Source organism: Vulpes lagopus, chromosome 18 (genome assembly GCF_018345385.1).
Source record: "Vulpes lagopus strain Blue_001 chromosome 18, ASM1834538v1, whole genome shotgun sequence".
NCBI classification, from domain to species: Eukaryota; Metazoa; Chordata; class Mammalia; order Carnivora; family Canidae; genus Vulpes; species Vulpes lagopus.
In genome coordinates, this window is record NC_054841.1 from 27,838,111 (window position 1) to 27,857,373 (window position 19,263).

The window sequence follows — 19,263 nt, forward strand, 5'->3', positions numbered from 1 at the left end:
AATGCCAAGGAAAATTGGAAACTCCCCTTCCTGGGGACTCAGGGAGGCTGATGAGGAGGTACATCATGATGTACCATGATGGTGAAATGACAGGCAATGAGGACAAACCTGCTACTGAGCTAAGTCTAACCTGAGACTCCCCAATGTTCTGGCGTGTGGGGGTGTCAGAGTGAAATGCAAGTGCTCAGGGTTCAGTGGTGGTGTGGGGGAGTGGGGGGACCTTCCCTTGCTCCTTCCTTCATCACCTCCCCAAAGGCAGTGACAGAGCAGTGACAGGACTTGACAGGCAGCGTCCAGGAGTGCAGACTCTGCGGCCAAAGGAAGGCACAGGGCTGGCTGTCCAGCCAGAGGTCCCATCGTGCTCCTGCACAGCCAGCTGGGGAAAAGTGTCAAGACAGGGTATCGGGAGCCCCCAGAGCCTCTTGATGGGGGGGGTTCCTACGTGATCCGGTGACCGAGAGCTGTGGAGGTGGCCTCCAGGGATTGGCCTGCCCACGGGGCACTCGCAGACCCGGGTTCTGGGGTCTCCTCTGGAGCAGAAGCAGGGCTGGCAGGACTCACAGAGCCTGCTTGAACCCGGGGTCTGGGCCCGCTTTTGGAAACCCCTTCCCTTCTCTGCCAACAGGGCGGGGTGGGGGAAGGTGGGTCAAGACAGTGTGAGGAAAAGGCCTAGAGAAAGATGTTTGCTTTCTTTAAGAAGTAGAGAGAGCAGCCGGGGAGCCGGGCACAGAAGGGTCATCTCTCAAAGTGTGCATGTGTGTGCATGCGTGTGTGTGTGCGTGTGTGCGTGTGCGTGTGTGTGTGTGTGTGTGACAGAGAGAGAGCAGGACACAGGGAAGAACAGGAAGGAAAGCACGAGGAAAGGAAAAGAAAAGCAGGTGAAAGGGAAAAGTGAGAGAAGGGAAAGGACGGGAGGGAAGGGGGGAGGAGAGACAGAAGCAAGAGCAGGAATAAGGGAGAGAGCAGGAAAGGCAGAGGGCACGGGGAGGCCGGGAAGGGTGGGGAGAGAGGGTACAGGCCCAGGGACCGGGTGGGAGAGGGCGGGGCGGGGGCGGGGGCGCTGGTGGGGGGCGGGGGCGTGTCTGCGGGGGGGTGGGGGGTGGCTACAGGCAGCGGGGCGGGGGTGCAGGTGCTCCTCAGGCCGCAGGCGGGCGGGGCCTCACGTCCAGCGTGCGGTCCAGCTTCCTGTCCTTGCGCGGGCGCCGGTCCCTCCGGCCCTTCTTCTGACTGGGGTTCTTCTCTGCACCTAGAGCACAGGGCGTTGTTTCTGAGGCCAGGTGGGCCCTGGAGAGGCCCCTCCATCCTGAGAGATGAGGGGGTGTCCCCCACACCCCCTCAGGGGGCTCAGAACAGCATTTGGGGACTGACCTTACAGTCACTCCTTTTTGGAGTTTGGACTGCAGGGTAACTTACCCCAAATGGAACATCACCCCCAGTTCCTTAGCAGTTGAGGAGGAGCGCTGACTGGCTGAGACCCACACCCCCCCCCCATGCTGGGCATCTGGCATGGCCAGGCCTGGAGGTTCACACCACCCACGGGGTTGGGGGGAGTAGTCAGGACTTAGGGTGGCCTCCATGGGGGTGCCCGAGACCCTCCCACTGGCACTTACTTCCCAGTCTACAAGGCTCTACACTGGAGACTCAACACCTTTTCCCCGGGTCCCTGCACAAACGTCCCTGATCAGCTTCTGGCCCCAGCTCTGGCCCTCAGACAAGGACAGTAGCATTTTGCTGGTGCTCCTGCATGCCAGGTGCATCCCAAGGGCTCTATGGATGTTAACCCCAGGACCGCTGTGGGGGCAAGCACAGCCCCACTGCCCCCATATGACAGTTCTTATGTGGGGTTGGTGTGCAAACCCCAGACTTAACTGAAAACCGTGACCCCTTGACCTTGTGCCTCCACCCCAACTCCACCCTTGGGCCTGGGATGGGTTTCTAACACAAACATCTGATTTGTCCCATTTCTCAGATAAAGTGACTAAGGCCCAGCAGGGCCTTGACTTATCTGGTGGCAGAGTCTGGGCTGGGCTTCTTGATGTCACTTTCGAGTGGCTCCTGGCTCACATGGAGGAAAAGACCAGGCCTTCTCCCTGGCCTTCCCCTCTCCTCTTACCCCTCAGGGGGGGATTCTGAGTCATCCCCTTAGACCCAGTTCTGCCCAGTTTTGGGCCTCACTTCTGGGCCTCCCTTCACCCACTCCTGAACTCAGGGGTTGATTAGGCCAGGTTCCCACTCTAAACTGCAGGGGAGCTGTGTCATCTGAGGAGACATGAGCATCTGGGTGATGAAGTGTGGGTGCCCCCATCCCTTCCTTATGCCTGCTGATATTGGCCCACCTCCCCTCCCATCTACCCACCAATCCACTCCTCAACAATGTGAACTGAGCACCTACTGTGTGCCAGGCTCTTTTCTAGGCCCTGGAGAAACAGGCAAAGAGTTGGTCCTCACTGGAGGAAGACAGACACCAAACAAGCTAACACAAGAATGTGCGCCATCATTTTGGGAAGATGTAAGTGCTATGACACCAGATGTTGGAAAGTGACTCTTGGTAGGGGCCGTCGTGGAAGGCCTCTCCGAGAACTTTGAGCTGAGACCTGGAGGATGCAAGTAGCTCTCAGTAGGCTTGTCTGGAGATCAAAAGGGATCATATTTACAGAGCACTGACCACAGGGCCCAGCACACAGTAGGTGCTGTGTATGAATGTTTGCTGCTGCTGCTGTTGTATATTATTATTATTATTATTATCTGTGGGAAGGGCTTTCCTCTCTCCAGGCCTCCACTGCCAATCACCACCAGCTCTCAGGTGCCATGAGAGGTGTGGCCAAAGTGACAAGTGTTATAGAGAACTTCCTATGTCTGTGTGTGTGGGTGCTTCCCTGGGTCTGGGGTCCTGTCTCAACCTCACCCTCTGTCTTCAGCTGCCCAGCATGACTCCTAGAAGACTCATCTCTGCTTTGCACTCATACCCCAGACACTGCACGTGCTTCTGAAACCAGGCATGGGTTCAAGTCCTGGTTCCACCACATCCCAGCTGTGTGGCCCAGGTTACCTGGCTCCAGGCACCTTACACTTAAGCATGACTTTCGTTCCCTCTTTGCGTTTCAATTCCAGGTCCGGGCTTTCCTAGCTGCGTGAGCCTGGGGCAAGTGACTCAACCTGTGGCCTCTACCTACTCATCTGTAAAATGGGAATGGTAACAATACCACAGTATTGTGCCATTGTGCAGATTAAGTGACTTGAATGTGGAGGATGAGCTCCGTGCCCAGCACATAGTAGATACATAGTTAATGATGGCTAATTCCACATGATTGCTACTTACCATTCACGTTTTACCTACCACACTCTGCAGCCTCTCTCGATTTTAAGTCAATGGCTTTTTAACAGGCCTCATGGGTATTTTGTAACTCTGTCTGCTGATCTGGGTTGTTACAAGGAACCCAGCAGTGCTCAGTGGACAGGGTCCAGGGACAGCCCATGGGTCAGTCCTCCACAAAGAGCTCTGGTTCCACTCAGTTCTTGCACCTCTGCCCCCTGCCGCCCCAGGCACACAACTGAAGACTGCACCCTCAGAGCCAAGCTCCATCTCGCCTGTGAAGGTTATGTGTGCTTTTGAACACTCACCTTAGTCCCTGAACGTCCCCAGGCTGCCAGCGTGGTGCCAGTCAAGAGATCTGACAGCTTGCTTGGGCTTTACTACGAGTGGGTCCCCTCTTGGGAGGTCGCGTCTCTGCAGCCCTGACCATAGCTCTCACTTTTGCCCTGACTCCGCTAAGTGCTCACCGAGGGTGTGGAGACCAAGTGCTGCCATGTGGGGCAATTTCTCTTCTTTCTCTTTTATGTGACAGGGCACTCTACTGATTTTTTTAATGACCTGTGCAAGGGGATCACATTATCCATGAACTTTGGAGTTGTAATAAGGGCGCTCCAAAATCCTTTTATTAAAAGGGAGGCAGTCAGTCTGAAAGGGCAGAGAAGTCCTGATGAATGTAGGCACACATCCCTCAAGTAGGTGGGACTGACCCGGGCAAGGAAGACTGCTTTTGAAGGACACCAGGGAGGGCGGTACTTTACCCACGGGAAGGCATGGCTGATCTTGGGCTTGCAGGCGGCCTTATGGGTGCTATATGGGCAGGCGGTGTCCCCAACCACTCCACGTCCCCCATGGGCCCTGCCTGCCCCAGCCTCAAATGCCCGGCCCAGTGCTCACCTGCTGGGCATGGCCTCTGGATGGGACACTTCCTCGACTCGGACAGCACCTGGCAGGTTGGTGCCTCCTCCCGCCCAGCCCTGCCGGCCTCCCGCACTCTGGTCTCCAGGCCCCAGGCCGAACCACAGGTCTTTCCATTATGCATGCAGGGGCTCCAGCTGCCCCAGGGGCCCAGCTCACATTCTTCTGTTGGGTGGAGAGAGACAGACAGATCAAGTCACCAGGCAGGGAGTGTCCTTCAGGTCCAAGGGCAGGGTCTGAGGGGTCCTAGTCCTTGAAGACACCATCTCTGCACGCAGGGCGTGTGTGTGTGTGTGTGTGTGTGTGTGTGTGTGTGTGTGTGTACGGGTTTGTAAGCTCTCACAAGGAGCAGAGAGAGAGGAGACACTTAAATATCTATTTATGAGGACCTGGGATGGGTGCCATACTAAAGCATGCCTGGGTCAGAAGCAGGAGTGACCGTTGGCTTTAGAGGGGGAGGCTTCCCTGAGGAGGTGTCAGAGGTGAAGGAAGCACATTGCAGGCAGTGGTGCACCAGCAGCCCCAAGGATCTGCAAACCCTGTCTGAGGAAGGACAGCTAGAGTGGGGGCTGGGGAAGGCTGGGAGGAGGGGCAGGCCTAGAGGCCAGAAGGTCTGAGGGGAGGCCCTCAGGGCCATGACATCACTTTGACCTTGATCTTGGGCCTCTGATGCTCTGTGCAAGGCAGAAGCTATACAGTGCTATTGTGAGGAACAATGAGGTCACAGGATAAGAAAGTTCTCAGTAGGAAACATCTTTTTTTTTTTTTTTTTTAAAGATTTTACTTATTTATTCTTGAGAGATAGAAGGAGAGACAGAGCCAGAGACACAGGCAGAGGGAGAAGCAGGCTCCATGCACCGAGAGCCGGACGTGGGACTCGATCCGGGGTCTCCAGGACCGCGCCCTGGGCCAAAGGCAGGCGCCAAACCGCAGCGCCACCCAGGGATCCCCAGTAGGAAACATCTTTAAAATACAGATCAATATATATGTTCCTTCACATTGGATTATTTTAAGAGTCCCTGAGAGGTAGGCAAAGAACAGGGCAGCTATTAATACCCCATTTTGCAGACTAGGCCACTGAGGCCTAGAGCAGGCAAGGGGCCTGCTAAGGGAACAGAAAAAGGGCTCACCATCAGAGCACTGCAAGTGTTTAAGGCCAACTGGATCCAGAAACCAGGTCTCCAGACCTGAGAACAATGGTCCTTCTGCTAGATGTGTTCATTTGACAAGCAGGGACTGAGGACCTACTGCGCTCCTCGTGCTGTGCTGGGTGCTGAGTGGCAATGGGGACAAGACAGACCTGGCTTTGACTCCCAGAGTTTGCCCATAGAAACGTCAGGACAGAGGGGCAAGGTACTTGTGCAGTAATGGGGGAAGCACAGGCATCGGCCGGAGCCTACAAGAGGCATAGGTCCCAGGGTCCTGAGGAACCTGGAAGGCTTCCTGACCTGAAGCTTGAAGTAGGGGTGGGGAGATTAGCCAAGCTCAGGGAGGAGTAGAAAGGAGGCATGAAGAGGATTTGAACCCAGGTCTGTCTTACTCCAAAATCAGTGCGCTTCTTGTGGACTCTGCTGTCTCCTTTGCTAATAACAATGAAGCTGACGTTGGTAGTGATAGTGATCATAATAACGGTGCTTATGATGGCTCTAGGGAATTGAAGGGTCCCTGTGTATACCTGATGTCACCGGTTGGGCCTCCCAGCACCACATGACACTCTCCTGTGGTTCTTCTGGGTCTCCTGACACCCCTCTCCAGCCCCTGAAGGGAAGGAGGCAGGTGAGAAAGCCCCCACTCACCCTGGCACTCCCGTGTGCTGGGCTGGGCCGCAGTGCCCAGCGGGCAGGTGGGCAGACACTTCCCCTTGTACAGGTAAAACCGCCTCTTGCACTGGATGCAGAAGTCCTGGCTGAAGCAGCTCTCACACGTGGCCCCACATTCTGCAATAGAGCCAGGGCCACCCCTGGTGAGGGCAGCTGCCCAGAAGGGAGCCCTCTGGGCCTGCCTGAGGTGAGAGGGCCTTTGAGCAGCCCAGGCTCTGAAAGCTGGGGTCAGGATTGAGTCTCCTCTGAAGCCCAAACTCCTGTAGGAACTGCATGAGGAACTTCCTCATCTGAACGGAGGCTCATTGGGGGCAGGTAACATGTCCAAGGTAATGTGGTTATTTGGATTTAAAGTCCAAGACTCTTTCTCATTTGAGCCAAGGCTCAGAGAGGGCAAGTGACTTGTCTAAAGTCAAATAGCAAATCTGTGCTGTGAGTGAGGACTTTCTGCTGCATTTCCATAAAAGCTCAAAGACGGTCATGCTTTGTCCCAGGTCACAATGAAAATTAGAGTTAGGAGTTGGGACTCCTATTCCCATGTGAGCTAGGCCCAGAGAGGGTGAGTAACATGCCCAAGGCCACACAGCAAACTAGGGTAGAGAGACGTGAAGGTTTCCTGCCCTATTAGTGCTGAGACCAGACAGGGCACTGATTGGCTTAGGACTTCTGAGCCAGCCTAAAAGCAAGCAAGGATCTGAGTCGGGGCTCAGGTACACAGCACTTCCCCTGTGGCTGTGTTGGGGTGAGAGGTGGGATATGGGCCAGAGGTCTCAGGAGCCTGGCACAAGCACAGGACAAGGGAGGAGCCACGTACTTTTGCACCTGTTGACCTCCTGGCCGCGGACGCCGAAGTAGCCAGGGGGACAGTCATGCACACACTTGCCGTACTGGCGGATACCTTCCCGGCGGATGAATAGGAAGAGCCTCTGCTGGCAGGTGGAACAGCCATTTTCTTCTGAGCAGATGACACAGCCTGTGCAGTTGCCACCCAGACCAGTGCCCACTGCCAGCCAGACCAGGGTGGAAGGTGGGGGGGATAGGGGAGAGAGAGAGAGAGAGCCAAACCATATATGTGAGCGGCTTAGACTGTCTCCTGTGGCACATTAACTGAACATATGGCCACCCAGACAAACGACTACATTTCCCATACAACTAGATACGGTCGTGTGACCCCAACTTGGCCAAAGGGGTGTAAGCTAGAGCAATGTGTGTGACTTCCAAAAAGCTGCCTTAAAGGCCAGGGGCATGCCCTTTGTCATCCCCTCATCCTTCCTGTTGTGTGGAATGTGAACACGATGGCTGGAACACAAGCAGCTACTTTGGATCCTGAAGTGGGAAGTATGTGTTGAGGATGGTAGAGAAGTAAGAAAAAAGCCCGGGTCCCCGAGGAAGGGAAAACCTGCTAATCCAGCCCTGGGCTGTCTATGTAAACTTACAGGACAGAGAAGTCACTGTCTATTTTGTTTAAACCGTTATTTGGAGTTCTCTATAACTTACAAACTTAACTTTCAGTGGAAATAGTGTGTATTTTTCATTGTGGGGGGTGCACATGCACGTGGGGTGGGGGAGGCCCTTGTCCTCCTGCTGTGTTTCTGAACAAGACTCCTCCGTTCCTTCCTGTCACTGTCATCAAGTGCTCCCAGTATCAAGTATAGTGAGTTGAGAGAAGGAAATTTTATTGCCCCAGAGTCAGCATCTGGGACCCAAAGCTTGGAAGAGGGAGGCAGAGAATACTCTAGAAAGAGAGCCTCTCCAAGGCTCATAGAGGGTCACTGCTCTCTTGACCATTACCTGATTAAGCTGACCACCCAGAGAGAGGGGTTCATGGGTGTTCAGAGTTGTCAGCCTGGGGAGGGGTTGGGTGGCTGTGGCTTTCCCTCTGATCCCAACCCCCAAAACCAAGTAAAAAGAGAGGCAAGGATGCCCCACATAGAGACGAGGTACCTGCAAAGGGAGGTGACCAGCGTCTCATGTCCCAGTTGGACAGATATTCACTTGTGTTTGGCACTGCCGACCTGCCTCTCTGAGCAGAGACAAGAGGCCAGGAGAGAGAAGGGCAGAGTTGAGAGGAGAGGCAGCCATGGGCTGCTCGGTGTCGAGGGCCCCTCTGGAAGCAGCCTGGCTTCAGTGCTAACGCTGCTGCCTCCCCCAAGCGGGCTGCTTGTTGGCAAGGGTCCCAGCAAGATGCAGCGGGGGAAACCATGACAGGTAGGAGCTGGGGAGAGTCAGAAAGTGACTGGGTGTCATGAAGGACCAAGCAGTGTCTTAGAGGCAACTAGAGGACACGTTAAACCATTCCACGTTTACACTCCAGAAAGATCAGACTGTTTAATAAACACAGTTGCACACCCTGGCTCTCCTGAGCCCATGGCCACCCAGCATAGGACATTCTTGACTCTCCAGCTCTGTGCCACCACCACCCCTTCTATTGGTGCCTCATCTGTCTTTTATTTATTTATTTTTTAAAGATTTTATTTATTCATTCATGAATAATGAGAGAGAGAGGCAGAGACACAGAGGGAGAAGCAGGCTCCATACAGGGAGCCAGATGTGGGACTCGATCCTGGGTCTCCAGGGTCACGTCCTGGGCCGAAGGTGGCACTAAACCACTGAGCCACCGGGCTGCCCCTCATCTGCCTCTTAAAGGAAATTCCCTGTTGTGTGAGGACCTGGGAAGGGCAAATCCTGGTACACCCCCCACACACCCAGAGCAGAAACCAAGGAGGTCCAGCCCTTCTGCAAGCTGGTGATGACTGGGCTTTGACCAACCCAGATACTCATTCCTGAGTCCTAGGAGTTAGAAAAAAAAGCAAGGGGCTATGTGAAGATGAGGGTCACTGTGAGGTCTTTCCAGACCAGCCTGGAGCCTTTTCTCCCTCCTCTCCCTCCTGCTCTGGGATGGGTACTACCCTGTCTCCAAGCTTAATCTCCAGCTGCCTGGATCCTGTGAGGCCCCCCACATCCTGCTGATAACTCCCACTGCTGTTGCTTACAACTGAGAAGCCTGACTGATCCAGCGGGCTTACTAATTGCCCCTGCGAAGAGGAACAGCCACCGAAGAGCAGAGTAAAGGTTTGTGTGTTTCCAAAGCTGTAGCCCCGCAGGGATCTGAGAGCAGAGAGAAAGTATGATGTCACAAGAGGGATCCCCAGAGCCAGAGAGAGAAGATTGCTGAGAAGCAAACAGAGCCCAGACCTCCCACCCAATGGGAAACAGATTGAATTGTGATAGCACAGAGGGCTGGCAAGGATGAGAGGAAACTATTCTTCTGATAGGAGTGTAAATAATCCCTGGAGAAAAATCCAGCAGCTTCTAGTAAGTCTGAGGATGTGCCTTTTCTGAATACAGCAATTTGGCTTGTGGTCTAAACCCTAGAGCAGTGCTTCTCAAACTCTTGCATCAGCCTCTTCCACAGGTCTTGTTACAACACACAACGCTGGGTTCCACCCTGAGTGCCTGCATGTCCCACTAAGTAGATCTGAGGCTGAGCCTGAGAATTTGCATTTCCAACAGGTTCCATGAAGCTGATGCTGCTGACCCACAACCAGGCTCTCAGAACCACCAGTGCAGAGAAACTCTTGTGTCTGTGCCCAAAGATGTTCGCTGCAGCATCATTTGCTAGCAAACAAGTGCAAAAACCTGCCCATGAAAAGAAGAGATAAGCACACTCAGTGTAGCCCCATACCTCAGCCATATACCACTATGTGACCCATGATATGTGACTGATGTGGAGTTGGGGCTGTCACCATGGACACATCTCAAACACAACACTGAGAGTGAGAAAGCAAATTGCACAATGAATCATAGAGGAAGAAGCCATTTATAAAGTTCAAAACCCTGCAAAACTATACTTTGGGACATGCATGATACTTGTTTGTGTTAAGAGTAAAAGACGTAAGGGACTGATAAACACTGAATTCAGGATGTGGCTCCTCCAGGGCAAGAAGTACAAAAAGGGATTCAGGAAGAAGGTTGGAAGGCTCCTCTTGAATCTGTAATAGGGCATTTCTTAAAATCTGAAGCAAGTATTAAAATGGCAAGATTTGCTACAAGCGGTTGGCAAGTATGCAGATGTTCATTGTATTTTTTATTCTTGACTATAGGCTTGAAACACTTTACAATAAAAATATATTTTAAAAAATGTTTAGCCTCAATTGTGTGTGTGGGTTGGGGGAGGCAGAGGGAAGAGGGAGGCAACTATCTTCTACTCCTACCCCTCCCAGCTTCCTTCCCCAGGTCCTGACCCATCCTCAAGCTGAGGGCTTGGGCAGGAGAAGATGACAGAAGTTCTGAGAGCCGTGGAGACCCACAGCCATGAGCTATGAGTATCCCCCCAGGTCCATTCTCTTCTCAGTAATGGAACCTCTATGTGTAGCCCAAGGCTTGCCTCCCAAGAATAAAGACTACATTTCCCAGCCTCCTTTGCCTAAGTTTTGACCAGTAGGCTTCAAGTGGGAGTGTCCTGTGCCACACTCAGGGAATGATCTTTGTGGAAGGGCGGCTCTATTCTCCTCCCCTTCCTCCTCTGCCTGCAGGATTGTGGGCTTGGAGGCCCAAACCTGGGAGGATGCAGGGGGCAGAGGGACCTGGCAGTGAGGCTGTGGCTTGGCCATTCTAACCCAGAGCTGTCTACTGCAGACTCCTGTATAGGCGAGGGAAGAATAATAATGATAATAATAATAATGACTGATACTGTGGGGTCTTCAGCTCGCAGGTAGGCACCGAGTGACATCAGTAGAGGAGACCAGGGTACCTCTTCTCAGTGCCTTGGTCCTATGTAATCCCGCTGCACGTGAGATGCTGCCCCACAACAGAGGGCAAAGGGACCCTCAGCTGGCTTGAGGTGATCTCGGCCCCCTGGAGGAATAGGAGGTCAAAGTAGAAATTATGTTCAGTTACAGAAAAACAAAATAGTATTTCCTGCAAACTGAGTGTGTGGACAGAGAGACTCACACCCGATATGGGTGTCCTTGCCCACTTTGCAGCCGAGGAGACAGGCTCAAGGAGGTGAGATGCACTCCCAGGATCCATCAGCCAACCCCCACAGCCCTTGTGGAGCATTTGTTCAGGGCTCCTCCGTGTCAGGCAGAGCCTGGGGCTGAGGGGGGATGTGCCACACATGGCCCCTGCCATCATGGGACCTCACAGCTGGTGGGAGGGCTGAAGCCCACAGGAGTGGCTCTCTGCCATGCAGACGGGACAAAGCAAACTCTTTCTAACGGGTCTCTGGGAAGAGCTTAGGAATCATCCAGCCTGACCCCTGCAGTTGCACTGGGGGTCCTGGGGCCAGAAGGGGTGGAGCCTTCCTCAAGGTGAGTCTGTCAAACAGCAATTAGAGCTACAGCACTATTTGTAGAGTGATATTCCAACATGCTGAAGACAGAAGATCCTGATAAGGACCCTCCCCTGACCTTGGATGGTGTCAGTGTGTGTGTGTGTGTGTGTGTGTGTGTGTGTGTGTGTGTGTGTATACACATGGGTGTGCATGCAGGGATAGATCTCAACTGGCTTCTTTCAAACCCAGGTCTTTGCCAAGGTAGCTTTGCCTCCTGCTGCGTTCTTGGTCCTGGTGGCGGGCTAGGGTGCCCTCTAGTGCCACTATGTTGTAATGGCACTTCTGGCTTTTAATTCTGATGGCCTCCGGCTTTTCATCACATCGCTGTAACTTGTTGGAAAGAGCTATGCTATTTCTCTCCTCCTCAAGGTCACGGGTGCAGAGACTTGAATGATAATTTTGTGAATAATAAGTGATGACAACTAGCGTTTGTACAATGCTGCTTTAGAAAGATCCAAACATGATAGTTCTTAAACTTGACTGTGTGTTAAGATTCCCCAGAGAGGCTTGTAAAGTATCTGATTCAGGCCCAGGAATGTGCATTATAATAAGTCCAAAATAAATGTAATGTGTTTTGGATGTATCTTCCCTGCTCACAATATCTCCTTTCCTTGAGAACCAGACCTGGCAACCGTGCTTGAATTGCACGACCCTGTCCCTTGGCCAATAGTGGACAGATTGAAAGAGAATACTGATGGCCCTTCCTGGCTGGGCCAATTAGACCATCTCTCTTGAGAATTTTTTAAAAGATTTTATTTATTTATTCATGAGAGACATAGAGAGAGAGAGAGAGAGAGGCAGAGACATAGGCAGAGGGAGAGAGGCAGGCTATCTGCGGGGAGCCTGATGTGGGACTCAATCCCAGGACCCCGGGATCATGACCTGAGCTGAAGGCAGATGCTCAACCACTGAGCCACCAGGTGCCCTTCTCTTGAGAATTTTGACTTTGGGGCAACAGACAACGGTCTGGGTTGGCCTCTTGATCTAAGGACATTTGCAGGAGGGCAGGGTAGTGCCCATGTATGAGCAGCTTTGGTAGGCACTAGCATCTGTGTCCCCTCTCTTTGCTAAAGAGCCACTTACACTGAGACTGTCCCCCTGGAAAGGGAGGAACAGTCCCACCAGGGAGGGCAAGGGCAGAGGGTGGAGTCTCTCCACCCAGATGCACTTAACCTGGGCTCGGGCAATCACCACACCAGGTCCTCTTGACTATAGCGGCTGTTCAGACATAGGCACATGTCTCAACAAGAGCCAGTCTTAAGATTTTAAGTGAGGGGTGGGAGTGGTTAATGTGTGTGCACATGCATGCATTTTCTTTTCCATTCTATTTGGATTTGGGAAGACATAGACCAGAGCTGGTGGATACCACATGACAGGAGGGTGTTCCTGAGAATGGAGGCCACAAAGTAGCAGCAGGGCTAAGAGATTGTCCATGCACCTGGATTCAACCCTGGGAGGGTCCATAAATTCTCTTCTTTTTTCAAGCCACTTTGAGTTAGTGACCACTTTGGTCACTTGCAACCAAAGCCTCCTGACTAATACAGGAGAGAGAAAAGGAGAGAGGGAGAGAGGGAGGGATAAACATATGCAGAGAGAGTAAAGCAACCAGAAACCTCATGGGCCCCCAAAGATAGAGTTGCTGACCATCATCTAAGCCTGGGTTCCCTCAAGGCTAGACCCTGTAGCTCTGAAGAAAGTCACTTTTTCACTTGAGCCAGCTCTCCTCCTATCAACTTATAATCAAAACGATGTACCTCACCAGATATGTGGAGCTCACCAGACCATGGTGGAGCTACTCTGCCTCAACAAGGCCAAGGGGCATGGAGCACCAGCCACCCAGCTTGACTACCATGGCTCCCCAATGGGCCCTGGGCTTTAGGGAGAACACTGTGAAAGCCCCTGGATCCTTTTACACCTCAACTGGATCCTGGCCTTCATCACTGGCCTCTTCCCGCTCAGATGCACATTTCTAAATGAAAGCATTTGAATTCTACTTGCAACACTTTGGGTTTTTCGGGGGCATCAGAGAGAATGGCTCCCCATGTGATTTCCTTTATCAATTATCTCCTGTGATCACAATCATCCTCCCCCACTCTAAATACCAGGCCCCAAATGCACGGTCCTGATTTACTCCAGCAGTTGGGTGGGTTTGGAATGACATCTGAGTCACTTCGTCTTTCCCCAAGAAAATGACAGTGGAATAGGTCACATCGGGTTTGGCAGTTTCCAAAGGGATACAGGCTTATAACAATTCTGAATATGTCCCCTAGCCTGGGATTGAATGATCCATTCATTCATCCATCCATGCATCCAACCAATATTACTCTGTGTCAGGTTCAGTGTGAGGGCCTCTAAGGTTATGAGCTTTGGGGATCAGCTGTGTGATCACGGACAAAGTGCTTTAGCTCTCTGTGCTCAGTTATTCTGGTGTAAAAGGGGGTGATAAGGCTTATCTTGTTGTAATTAAAGGAGACATTTCCTGAAAATCTCCTGGCTTTGAGCCCAGCACAAGCAGGCCGTTGGTAAACTGTGGCTACTGTCATCATATATAAGCAATGACTTGTTCTGTGCTCTCAAAAATCTAAGGATGTGTGTTATGGTGCAGGTGTTCCATCACTCATGGAGTGACCTTGGATAAGTACCCTCATCTTTGTGGGTCTCAGTTTCCGCATCTGAAAATCTGTGGTAGCAATTCCTACCCTCATGAGGCCTTGATATGATGGGAGCAAACAAACCAGCAAGTGCCCAGCACATAGTAGGTGCTTCTTTATAAATGCAAGTTCAGATTCCCTTCCTGTTCCCACTGTCATGGCCCACAGTGAGATGTAAGTCCACACTTGGACCTCCTCCCTTTCATAGGTGAGCAGAGACCAGAGATGTTGGTGGACAGCAGGGTCCAGGGAGATGGTCTTCAGGGCAGACATGAGGAGGCAGCTTTGATCTTGGATGAAGGGCAGGTTTATCCTTTCTGTTGGGATCAGGGGATGACCTGTGTCTTTCAACAAGGGTTCCCAGCCTCAGGGTGACCCACATCCCAAAGCCAACCACAGGCACCTCATTGCAGTAGGAGTCAATGGCTCAATGTTTGCAAATGATCTCCATATTTTTTCCATTTGGGAATTTCGAGTGGGTTCAGGATCATCTCTGCAATGTCGTGCCTCCCCCCACTCTTTCAGCCTGCAGAACTTTCCTGGAGGGGGTCAAAAGGCACAGGGTGACATCTAAGATCCTGCACATGACATGTTCTCCCAGATAAGCTCATGTCCTCAGCAGCCCACAGCGAGTCAGTCACTGAAAAATCCTCAATACTCAAGAACTCCAGCCCCATACTTAAACAGACAAACAAAAAAACAACCCAAAACCAAACAAAAGACCTTAATTTGGATAGATTGTTAACATTTTAAAAATCAGATTTCACATAAAAAGCTGGAATTTGGACAGCTCTGGAAAAAAATCAGAATATCTATCAACACGGGGCCTGCATTCCCATAAAGCAATCATTGACTGAGGTTACATAGATGGGGCACAGGCTCACCAGTCTGCCCCACCACTCCTTTGAATTATCCCTGACACTGAGGGCAAAGGTCAGCTGCCCTGCATTATCATCCTTGAGCCTCTGTGTATCTTGCACCCACTTCACTCACTGGTGTTAGAAGGCAATGCAGAGCACGGGTTCTCAAATGCGGGCATGCATCAGATTCACCTTGGATTTGTTAAAACACAGATGGTTGGGTACCCCCTTGCCCCCCCGAACTGCTGATTTGGTGGGTCTGGGCAGGGCTTGAGAATGTGCACTGCTAACAGGTTCCCAGGTGCTGCTGGTCCAGTTCTTGGTCCTGGGACCACACTTGAAGACTCGGGTAGGATTAAGAGCCAGACAGTATGGGTTCAAATCCCAGTTCTACCCCTTATCCTTGCTCATGTGACCTTAACCTCTCTGTGTTTCAGTTTTCCCACTGGTAAAACAAGTGTCATACTGGCTGAGCTTCCAGTGGATGTCGTGAGGACTGGGCAGGCCTGATCCCATGAGGGGCTCGGGATCCTTACCATCGCCACCTGCCATGCATCTTGGGTGTCTGTGATTCAGAACTTGCTTGGGCAATCAGTGCAGAATTTTAATTTCGAAGTCAACATGCTGGGGGTGGAGTTTCTTCCTAATTGGGGTGTGCCCAGGGAAGTGTGTCTTGCATGAGAACATGGTGTGTCATGGTCGACTGAGGATTTAACACAGCTGTCCCGAAGGACCCCCTGGGGGTGAGAAGGATGGGGATGGAGAGAGACTGCTGCCCCTTGCCCTGAGTCCTGCCTGCTCTGTCCCTGGGAAGTTTCCAGAACCACTGTTGTGGGGCGGGGGTGGGGCATGCAGAGAGTGCTGGGCAATGCATCCACTGATCCTGGTCTGGCAGTGGAGACACATGTCACCGATGACCAAAGGAAATAACAACATCTGGTCTCCCGCCTGTCCACTCAGGCCACCACATATGGGAGGCAGTCGCTGCCCTAAAAGCTGGCTCAGAGGAGCCCCAAGGGACATTGCTGCCTGGGGGGCAGATTGCACCATCCCCAGCTAGGGATGGGCCCTGGAGATGACTCCCAGCTTGTAGTGTCCCATGGGGTGTGGGGCTAAAGGTCTCCAGGCCTGCCTCCCTGGCCTCTTCTCAGCACCCAGGGGGGAACCTAGAGAGCCTCACATTCAGCAAAATGTTGAGGTGGTCTTTCTTTTGGAGCCTGACAAACCACCATTTCCTGGCTGGGTGATCTTAGGCAAGCGGCCTCATTACTCAGAACCTCAGTCTCCTCTTCTGCAAAGTGGGAACAATAGTAGCAACCAGCTCCCTCCCAGGCACGTGTCTGAATGACATGAGCTCATCCATGCAAAGTGCTTAGCACCCCTCATGATGATCAATGGGCACTATTTCATTACTTGGTTTCTGTGAGATGCATGGGAGGCGCCCTAAGGTGTTCCCTGGAGGGCCAGGGCCCAGTTTGGAGTGTTTTCCTTCAAGTTTCGATAGCTTTGCATCTTGTTTTCAGAGAGCTGCTGCTGTGGTGGAAGGGCCAGGCTCTCAGATTGCAAAGGAAGTTGATGTCCCGCTTCTGCCACTGAAGGATGAACCCCAGGAGGGCAGGGAAAAACCACAGCGCCCCACGGAGATGAGTCTGCACTTTGCTTGTCCTCATCCAAATTATCCTGGCAAATGTTACACCTCACTGCCTCATTCTTTTCCAGAGCTGTTCACCATCCCACATGGGGATGCTGCAAAATTTATTTAATTACTATTGTCATACCCACTTCAGAGACAAGGAAACGGGTTCAGGGCAGTGCTGCTGCTTGCTCAAGGGCATGTAGTAGGAGGTGTAGTGGACCGTCAGACCTGGGCAGGGTAACTGCAGGACCTGAAAACTTCATCTCCAGGCCACAGCACCTCCAGGGTGCCAGTGTACCTCATGCCTCCTTCAGTCCTCCACACTGAGTAAAATGTCCCCCACTAGGGCTTGCTAAGTTCCCAGTGTCCTGCAAAGGCCACTGCCTCCTTCCATGTCTGTCTGACCTTGACTGAGACAGGAAGTTGGTCCGGCTGCCCAGTTCAGGCCATCCCAGGGCCGAACCTGCCTCTTCTGCACGGCTCATTCATTCTCCCCTGGGCTGTGCTCAGCCCCGGGGGCGTGGAGAAGGTTAGCAGATGTGCCTTCAATCAGGGCAGCAAACACCTGTTCCTGTGGTTCTTCCTTCAGGTCCCTTCCAAACTCTCTTTAAGGGATTCTCTTGTTGCCCTCACCAGGGCTTGGAGAGGGAGGCGGAGAAGTGCCCTGCCCCACCTCCAGCCACTGCTTGGAATCCAGAAGGAATCCTTTACAGACACCAGCTTACATCCTCAGGGGGAGGCAGGGCCCGCTGGAAGATGGTGGGGAGCCAGGGTTCACACCCACATCGGTTCTTTCCCAGCCCTCGGTGATCCTCAGATTTCACTCCACGTAGAATCACCCAGGGCTGCTTATTAAAAGCAGAGGTGCCACCACCTTTCGATATATGGGGTGGGTTTAAAGTATATGGTGCTGTGCCCAGTATTGTATATGTATGAACTCAGGCAATCCTCAAAAACCACTCTGTGGAGGTCAGCCAGGGCTTCCCAAACAGTAATGCTGCACAGAGTGCCCAGGGATCTTGGGTTCAAATGTAGATTTTGATGCTAAAGGTCTGGGGTGGGGTCTGAGAGTCTGCTTTTCTACAAAGCTCCCCAGGAGTGCTGATGATGCTGGTCCCTGACCTCGTTTTAAGAAGCAAGGCAGTTGGTGTTGTTATTACTGCTCGTTATAAAGGTGAGCATATTGGGGTGCAAAGCCCAACCACTGGAAGTCGGGGAGCTGAACAGAGTCCCCAGGCAGTACCTTGCCCTGTGACGGATGAGAGGCTGCATAATATCTAGAAGGGGCAACCCAACTCCTCTTATCACTCATCAGAGGGCTTTCCCAAGTGGCCCAAGTTGGGGACAGTCCCAAGTTCAGCAAGTCAGGAAGGGGAGGGGCTGGGTTTGTATGCGTCTGAGCATGAGCGTACTGCTGGGTCACTGGTGGGTGTGTGCTGGCAGGTGAAACCCACATCAAAAGGAGTCTAGTGCTCAGGGTTGAAGCGTGAAGTCCTTGCCCTGTGTTGTCCCTGCCTAGCCCTCCTGCTAGATAGGGAGCTGGACACAGTTCAGAGCAGGCTGCTTGTGCCTGGCACCACCACCCTCTCTCCACCCCCACCAAAACAAATCTTTGCTTCCCTAACCCTTAACGACCCACCCTGGCTCCAGCATGCATTCTGCTTTCCATTAACCACCCATCAAGGGCATTCACACTTGTGTCCCTGGGGGGAGCCCACGGGTGCTGAGCACCCAGAATCCACAGTACTGACCCTCAGAAAAATCATCATTTTCTGTTAAAAAAAAAAAAAAAGATTGTTATTGGATCTCTCATTATTCAGCAAGTTACCCTGGGGGTAGGAGTAGCCAGTGGAGACTGGGAGCAGGGGGAGGGAGTCCAGGTGGCTTCTCTGGGACCCATTTCCCCAGAGCTCAGCTGCCTGTTTTCCATGAACACAGAATCATCATGAAGCTGTCCTGAGAGTCAAATTGTCAGAAAATCAAGCTGCCCAGGTAGCACTGTGACAATGCTGTCTTGTGTGTGGAAGTGTCACAATGTTGTCAAGTATGTGAAATTGTGTAAGGAATTGTCTCCCAATTGTCCTACATGTAAAACGGTCACAAAATTGTCAAGTAGATGCAGTGGCCACTCTTGAAAAAATATTGAGAAAAGAGTTCCCCCACCCCCACCCCGATTACAGGCACAGTTTTGCTATGTGAGCGGCTCCTGAACAAGTTGCGGAAGTCACTGTGCCTCAGTTTCTTCTGTATTTACCTCATCAGGATGTTTTGAGGATCAAATACATTCTGCTTAAAACAGTGCAGAGGAGGTGCTCAAGAAATCTTACTACCCCGCCCATGAATGGCATCTCCCTGCAGCAGGTGTGTTTCTGGCTTGCTTGTGGCTGTAACCCTAATACCTGGCAGAGTAGGTACCTGGTACACAGTCGGTGCTCAGTGAGGACTTGTTCGCTGAGTGGACCCAGGCAGGTTCTGGCTCCTTCCAGTTCTGGCTCTCTGTGGTTTGCTGTGTGACCCTGGGCAGGCCTCTTTCTTCTCTGATCCTCTCTACACCTATTTGGCTGCTGTAAGGTACCCTGAGACCTGTGTATGAAGTACATGGCACTAATTCTAGCTGCTAATCCCCCTTCCCTCCCCTGAGGAGCTTGTGCTACTCCGTTTGCTCTTTATTTGTGGAGGCCTCTCATGGCTCTGTGGGAGGCTAGAAAACTTCAGCTCTGGCTGAGAAGGAGG

General features: G+C 52.3%; 1 protein-coding gene across 1 annotated transcript in view; it reads right to left on the bottom strand.

Annotated features, from left to right (window-relative positions):
* Nucleotides 1-1,136: 1,136 nt before the first annotated feature.
* RSPO4 (R-spondin 4) overlaps nt 1,137-19,263 on the bottom strand; it is a 35,410-nt gene continuing 17,283 nt past the window's right edge. Inside the window, exons 2-5 of the mRNA XM_041732382.1 lie at nt 6,863-7,051; nt 6,025-6,165; nt 4,208-4,393; nt 1,137-1,240 (exon numbers count right to left, since the gene is read on the bottom strand). Coding sequence (XP_041588316.1) covers nt 1,137-1,240; nt 4,208-4,393; nt 6,025-6,165; nt 6,863-7,051 — 620 coding nt within the window. The remainder of the gene's footprint in view (nt 1,241-4,207; nt 4,394-6,024; nt 6,166-6,862; nt 7,052-19,263) is intronic.